Source organism: Phocoena sinus, chromosome 1 (genome assembly GCF_008692025.1).
Source record: "Phocoena sinus isolate mPhoSin1 chromosome 1, mPhoSin1.pri, whole genome shotgun sequence".
Taxonomy (NCBI): Eukaryota; Metazoa; Chordata; class Mammalia; order Artiodactyla; family Phocoenidae; genus Phocoena; species Phocoena sinus.
In genome coordinates, this window is record NC_045763.1 from 34,796,705 (window position 1) to 34,803,941 (window position 7,237).

The 7,237-nt window shown below is 46.6% G+C and overlaps 1 protein-coding gene and 1 non-coding gene across 2 annotated transcripts in view; both read left to right on the forward strand.

Annotated features, from left to right (window-relative positions):
• Positions 1–4,539, forward strand: part of RIMKLA (ribosomal modification protein rimK like family member A) — a 28,859-nt gene extending 24,320 nt beyond the window's left edge. Inside the window, exons 4-5 of the mRNA XM_032650458.1 lie at positions 183–386; positions 3,807–4,539. Of these exons, the coding sequence (XP_032506349.1) occupies positions 183–386; positions 3,807–4,297 (695 nt within the window). The 3' untranslated portion in view covers positions 4,298–4,539. The remainder of the gene's footprint in view (positions 1–182; positions 387–3,806) is intronic.
• Positions 1,699–1,771, forward strand: TRNAG-UCC. Its single transcript has one exon. It is a non-coding gene; the product is annotated as a tRNA-Gly (tRNA).
• Positions 4,540–7,237: the final 2,698 nt, after the last annotated feature.

Consider the following 7,237-nt stretch of genomic DNA (forward strand, 5'->3'; position numbering starts at 1 on the left):
GAAAAAATGAGGTTCGACGGCCATTTGATAAGACGCAAGAGTCGATTCAGAGAAATTGAAGGGGCCACAGTGAGGCGAGTTGGGAAAGAATGGATGACTCTGGACTTGGAGGTGGGATGGCAAGGACTGCGCTCAGAGGCTTCTCTAACTACTTCTCTTGCTCTTTGTCTTTCTTCTTAAAGGAAAAGCTGTTTTTCTCGCAAGAGATAAACACCACCTCTCAGACATCTGCCATGTGATCCGCCACGATGTGCCCTACCTGTTCCAGAAGTACGTGAAGGAGTCCCACGGAAAGGATATCCGGGTGGTGGTAGTAGGTGGCCAGGTGATAGGCTCTATGCTTCGCTGCTCCACAGACGGACGGATGCAGAGCAACTGCTCTCTCGGTGAGGCACGAAAGCTCAGTCGGACTGTTGGTCAGGGGAGGCCACCAGGGTTTTTCATTAGGATGTTTGCACCCAGCCAGTGAATGTGTCTCGATCCCTCCTCTCTGGTCAGACCGTCTGCAAGGCGCCAGGATCACAGAGAGGAATTAGAAACAAGCCCTTTCCCTTAGCAGCAAGCAGTCCAGGAGGGTGACAGGTGGGTGTAAGTGCCATGACGGAGGTCAGGCCAGGGATGTCAGGACACTGAGATTTGAACCCTGTCCCGTAGGTGTTAGGACTTGGCAGCCAGCTTTAAACAAGGGAGCGACATGAGGATTGGTGTTTGAGAAAAACTGACATCTGGGAAGAGGATGGATTGAAGGCATGAGAGGGAGGCAGGGGGTTGAGTTTGGAAGCTGTGGCAATAGCTCAGGCAAGAAGTAAGGAGAGTCTCAACTAAGGCAATGGGAAACTCCCTGGCAATCCAGTGGTTAAGACTCCGTGCTTTCACTGCTGAGGGTTCGGGTTCGATTCCTGGTCCAGGAACTCCAGCAAGCCATGTGGTGCAGCCAAAAAGAATAATTTAAAAAAAAAAAAAAGAAACTGAAAAATAAGGCTATGGCTGGAGACATAGCATATTCTGCTTTTCCATTGTAATTGAAGATTGTGTTTCTTGTTTCTTTTGAAAATTGTGTTTTTCTTACGTGTGTTTGACGTTATTTCTTACGTGTGTTTGACGTTATTAGAAAGCTGCAGTTTATGTCTGGGTCATATGCATAACCTCATCCCATTAACCTGTTGATAAAGCTTGTTTTCAGTTTTGGTGCATGGAGATGGTCCCGGGGGAATGGGAATGTTCATCTTCATCACAGAAATCTATTGTCAGCCTCATGAGTGGAATTTGTATGTTGGTAACGTGAAAAGGTACCCAGTTGTTATTTCCTAGATCGCCAGATGAGTATATACCAAGTCTGGTGACTAATGAAGAGGCTGAAACACCAGTCTGGTCCTTCTTCCTGAGAGTGATTGAGCAGCCTCCCCAAGTGGACTCCAGGGTAGAGGCTGACAGCGTAGTGGTTAATGAGAGTCCTTGCCCTTGGGCAGCTTATGGTCCAGTAAAGGAGAAGACGCATAAACAGATCATCGTAAGGTACTGTGACTAAAGCGCTGTGATAGAAGCAAATGCTAGGCTCAGGTTGACACAGTGCTAAGTACCTAATATATTATCTCATTTAATTTTCATGGCAATCCCATGTCTTACCACAGTATCGAACCTTATGTGTTATCAGTTTGTCTTTTTCAGTCAGCTCACAAAATCCATTCTTTGGGGACTTCCCTGGTGGTCCAGTGGTCAGGACTCTGCACTTCCACTACCGGGGCCCTAGGTTCGATCCCTGGCCGGGGAACTAAGATCCCACAAGCCATACGGCCAAAAGAAAAAACAAACAAAAAAATCCATTCTTTAACTAGAAACTATTGTAATTTATCCATATTCCTTTTTTTGATGAGCTGTTTTAAAGCTGTTCAGTAGCCTTTTCCTCACACCATGTAATAGATGGTGGAGGGGCAGAGTTAAGGTAAAGCCATTAGTTCCTGAGAATACAAGTGTTAAGTCTTTGCAAAGAGACTAAAGGAAGACAATTAAATCTGAGGTCTTAGCTTTTTAACAAGTAAGGGCAATCAGACTCTCTCTGACCTCGGTATGAGATTTTTGTCTCACAGGCCTCTCTCTTCTTAGAAAATAATAATTTTGTTTCTTCTAATTTCTGAAAGGAATTCATTCTCAATGTAGAAAATACAGCAAAGTCAAATGAAAAACGATATTTATCATTAATCCCGCCATCTAGAGACAACCAATGTTAACATTTTGGTGTCGTTTCTGATGATTTTTTTTTTTTTTTTTTTTTTTTTTGCTATGTATGCGGGCCTCTCACTGTTGTGGCCTCCCCCGTTGCGGAGCACAGGCTCCAGATGCGCAGGCCCAGCGACCATGGCTCACGGGCCCAGCACTCCACGGCATGTGGGATCCTCCCGGACCGGGGCACGAACCCGTGTCCCCTGCATCAGCAGGCGGACTCTCAACCACTGCGCCACCAGGGAAGCCCCTGATGATTTTTTTTTTTTTTTTTTTTTTTTTTTTTTTTTTGCGGTACGCGGGCCTCTCACTGTTGTGGCCTCTCCCATTGTGGAGCACAGGCTCCGGACACGCAGGCCCAGCCGCTCCGCGGCATGTGGGATCTTCCCGGACCGGGGCACGAACCCGTGTCCCCTGCATTGGCAGGCAGACTCTCAACCACTGCGCCACCAGGGAAGCCCCCTGATGATTTTTTTTGCATAATTATGGTCATACTGTACAGCCTTTAATCCTTTTAAGTATTTTCCCATGTGATCACGAACTCTATCATTTTTAGTAATGATTATAAACTATGCTGCTTTCCTCTACTGTGAGCTAATTAGATTATAATTTTTCATTTACTCATCAACAAATATCGAGTGCCTACTAGGTACCAGTATTTTGACTTTCCAGTATTTTAAGTGACTGCCATCAGCATCTTTGTGCATAAGCTTTTTTCCCCAATATATAAGATTATTTCCTTCATGGTGGGATGACTGGGTCAGAGGATATAAACATTTTTTAAACTCTAGGAAAAAAACAATCATATTACTTTCTCAAAGGGTGTCCTGATTTCCATCCAGACCTTTTGTTGGTAATAAAAATGCCCATCTTGCTGCCCTTTCCCGACATCCCTCACCTCTCTTCCTTGAAGGGTCACTTGACTCATTAGTCCAGTCGGTGCCTGGTGTTGTTGCCAAAATTCAGCCTCCGTACACTGGGGCCAGATTAAATCTCAGAGACAGAGTTTTGGTGAAGTATCATGGAAAGGAATAGCTTTATTGCTTTGCCAGGCAAAGGGGGCCACAGTGGGCTAATGCCCACAGGACTGTGTGTCCTGCCCTGGAGGGGGTAGTGAGGAGTCTTATAGTGTTCACGGAGCAGGGTGTGATCAGCTCGTGGACATTCTTCTGATTGGCTGGTGGTGAGGTAATGGGCTCTCAGCATCATCAACCTTCTGGTTCCAACCGGTCTGGGGTCTCCGTGCTTGTGGGTAGCATACATTTAACTTCTTCCACCTGCTGGGGGTTTCAGTATCTGCAAAACAGCTCACAGGACGTGGCTCAGAATATTATCTGCAGTCCTTGAGGAAGAACTAAAGGTCCTTGACTTTGTTTAATGGCTAAAGTATTATTATCTTATCTTGCTTGACTGTTTTCCTTTCTTTCCGCATTTTCTCACTTCTCTGATTAAATTTATTCTTTGACTAAAGTTTTTCTACGACAAAGGGCAGGCAGAGGATATGGGTAGGGGTCTCTTCTGGGAAGGCCTTATACGGTCCTGCTCGGTTACAGTGTCACCATTACATCACTGCACTTTCCCCACAGGTGGCGTGGGCGTCATGTGCCCACTGACAGAACAAGGCAAGCAGCTGGCTATCCAGGTGTCCAACATCCTGGGCATGGATTTCTGTGGCATCGATCTCCTCATCATGGACGATGGCTCCTTTATGGTGTGCGAAGCAAACGCCAACGTGGGTTTCCTAGCCTTCGACCAGGCCTGCAACTTAGATGTGGGCGGGATCATTGCAGACTACACCATGTCTTTGCTGCCCAACAGGCAGACCGGGAAGATGGCTGTCCTCCCAGGACTATCTAGTCCCAGGGAGAAGAAAGAGCCAGACAGCTGTGCTTCAGCTCAGGGAGTCACAGAGAGCGTCTACGCTATCAACAGCGGGTCTACCTCTAGCGAGAGTGAGCCTGAACTGGGAGAGATCCGGGGGTCCTCAGCAAGCACAGCGGGGGCCCCGGCCCCCATGCTGCCCGACCCTGGCTACAACATTAACACCAGGATTGCTTCAGAGTTAAAACTTAAGTGAATTCCTGCTTTTTGGCAGCATTGAAACCAAATCCTACTGCTTCCCTAGTAGTTTTGAGCAAATAAAATCTGGACTACTGTGATTTCATTTGCACAGAAACTAGAAATCCCATCTGGGCACTCAGCATTCTTTCTAACGATGATTGAAGCAAATGGCCTAGCTTTGTGGTTTTTATAAACACTAATATAAAAACCCTCACCGAGAACAACATCCTGACTGATGGATTTGAGACCGATGTCTGCTGCAAGCAATTGGATGTTACGGCTGACTCTGTGCTGTGCTTCTGGCTTTTAGCAGTGGAGCCCATTAACTCAACGGCTCCTGGAAATACTGTACAGAAGAGCAACCACCGGACAGAGGCACGTGCAGAAGAGGTGGAATGTGACTGCAGTTGTGTGCTCTTCATTAAGTGTGTGTGTGTGTGTGTGTGTGTGTGTGTGTGTGTGTGAGAGAGAGAGAGAGAGATATGCTCGGAGTATACACAGTCCCAGTGCTATTAGAGAATCAGTCTCTGCTCCCCATCAATCACCATCTTGACCATATTTCTCTGACACTCAGGATATGGTGTTTTAAAGGGAGCTTCCTCCTTAGCATCTTCAATGAAGCACTTCGTAGAAAGTGAAATTGAGCGTCCTTGGACTTCACTCATTGGCAAACATCCTGCTCTGTAACTGGGGCTTTCTACAGATTGCTTGGCCACTCCAAATATATAGATCCTGCTTCAACTAGCGCCAGCCCCAGCAGCCTCTTGCACCTTTGCTGCCTTTGGCCTCAGCTGGAAATGCACTTCAGTGACCTAGTGGCCACACACTTTCTTCCTTAAGCATGCACTAGAACACCATGGACTTCTTTTCAATAGACTGTTCACTTGACATTAGAAGCGAGTGGGTTTTTAATCCTAGAAAGCTACTGGAAGATAATCATTTCCCCCTCTCTTCTGCTGAAACTTTACATAATTAGCTATAGGAGATTTTCTTATACGAGTCGGTGTTGTGAGCCTGTTGGATAGCTAGAGCCATTGGAAACACTCCAATCCCCTTGACATACTAGTCTTACCCAGGTTCCAGAGACCTGTCCTTACCCACTTTTCCACACTGGGGAGACTCAGGTATCAGGAATAACTCATTGCACATTTGGTGGAGGGGATGGGGGGTGGGGGGAGTGGATAATGTAGACATGACACCAAGTGCTTTTCATTTTAACTCTTCCAGCAGTAGAAGATGACACTGCCCTTGGGAGAAGTCACGGACATGGAGTGTTTCATTTCTGCTTCTGTGAAGTATGACAAAAATGAGCAAGGCTACCTTTTTAACCAAATACGCTAGAACATATGCACTCAAGAGTCAACATGGGGCTTCCCTGGTGGCGCAGTGATTGAGAGTCCGCCTGCCGATGCGGGGGACACGGGTTCGTGCCCCGGTCTGGGAAGATCCCACATGCCACGGAGCGGCTGGGCCCGTGAGCCATGGCCGCTGAGCCTGCGCGTCCGGAGCCTGTGCCCCGCAACGGGAGAGGCTACAGCAGTGAGAGGCCCGCGTACCGCAAAAAAAAAAAAAAAAAAGTCACCATGATTTTACTTATTTCCCTGGGAGACCTTACTCTTGAGCTGTGATGTTGCATGTACCAAGAGCACTAAACTTCCTCTTTGGAGTTACCTTTGAAGCCATGCAAGAAAAGAGGCCTCATAACCTTATAGTCAGACCTTGTTTTTTTACACCACCCTTCCCCAGAGTTCATCCCGAGCTCCATCACCCATTTTATTGATCAGAATTATCTTCTAATGCTCTTTGGCTGTTAAAAAATATCATTCCTCAAAAGAATAAATCTACCCTTAAAAGACAAAGACTTATCAATGTTAAGGATGCTTACAAGTGGACAGTTTCCAAAGAAGGTTCTAGAAATGTTATGCGTAAGGTCAGCTTCCCTGGACTAAAAATACATCTTCCCAACGTGAGCAGTTTGAAGGCAACAACACCCATTCGGGTGTACGAATTCCTGTACTTATTCTGCTGTAAATGTAAAATGTGTATAAAGTTACAAACTATTCCATTTTTTCCACAACACATTTAAATAGAAATTGGCTTTGAAAATACTGTGGCTAAAATCGGATCTCACCAAGTAACTGAAACTGAAAAGCGTTTGGCACCATGCAATGGAGATGTTGCACTACACAGTAGTAGTTTAAATAGAGTCGACATAGGGTGCATGCCACGGAACTGTAATTCCAGTCGTGTGTCTGTACAGTTGAAAAACGATAATCCTTCACCTTTATATAGGTTAAGACATGTACCTTACCTTTACCACTCAGGGTGGGTTTAGAAGGATGGTCCTAGGTCTGTTCTCGTTGGATTTGGCCAGATGCTTTCTACGTAAACCTCTGAGCCAAGTGATGACTTTCTGGAAGCTGCATTCACTCCTTCCCACAGTTTAGTGTAAGCCCAGTCTCTCCACTTTACCTAAATAGATGCTAGTGAACCCCATCCTGACCACAGCAGCTAGAGGGTGCTTCCAGACTTGTCAAAGGGGGCCCGTTTTCCAGCCGCCAGTGACATCTGTCGTCATTGGCATCATTGCTTGGAACCCTGTCTAGAGAGCTGGGGCACAGCTGGATCATAGCCTCCCTCCAGGATTTCCCGTACTGGCTGTGGGCCCTGTGAGCCTCAGCCAGGTGGCTGGGCCACACTCGTCACAGCTGCCCACAGGGCCTGCTGGAAGGAACATGGGGCACAGAGCCAGATGCCGGTTCTGGTTCTCCCCTAAAATAGCTGATTAACCTTATACAATCAAGTTGACTCTGCCTCGATTTTTCCATTCTCCTGCTCAGGGAGATGCCTATTCTATTTAGCTCTTGGGGCGGGTGTTTTGAGGTTGGAGTTAATTAATGAAACTGTACATTGCGTGGGAGGTGGTAGAAGGACGCCTCCCACATCTGGTTTTTAG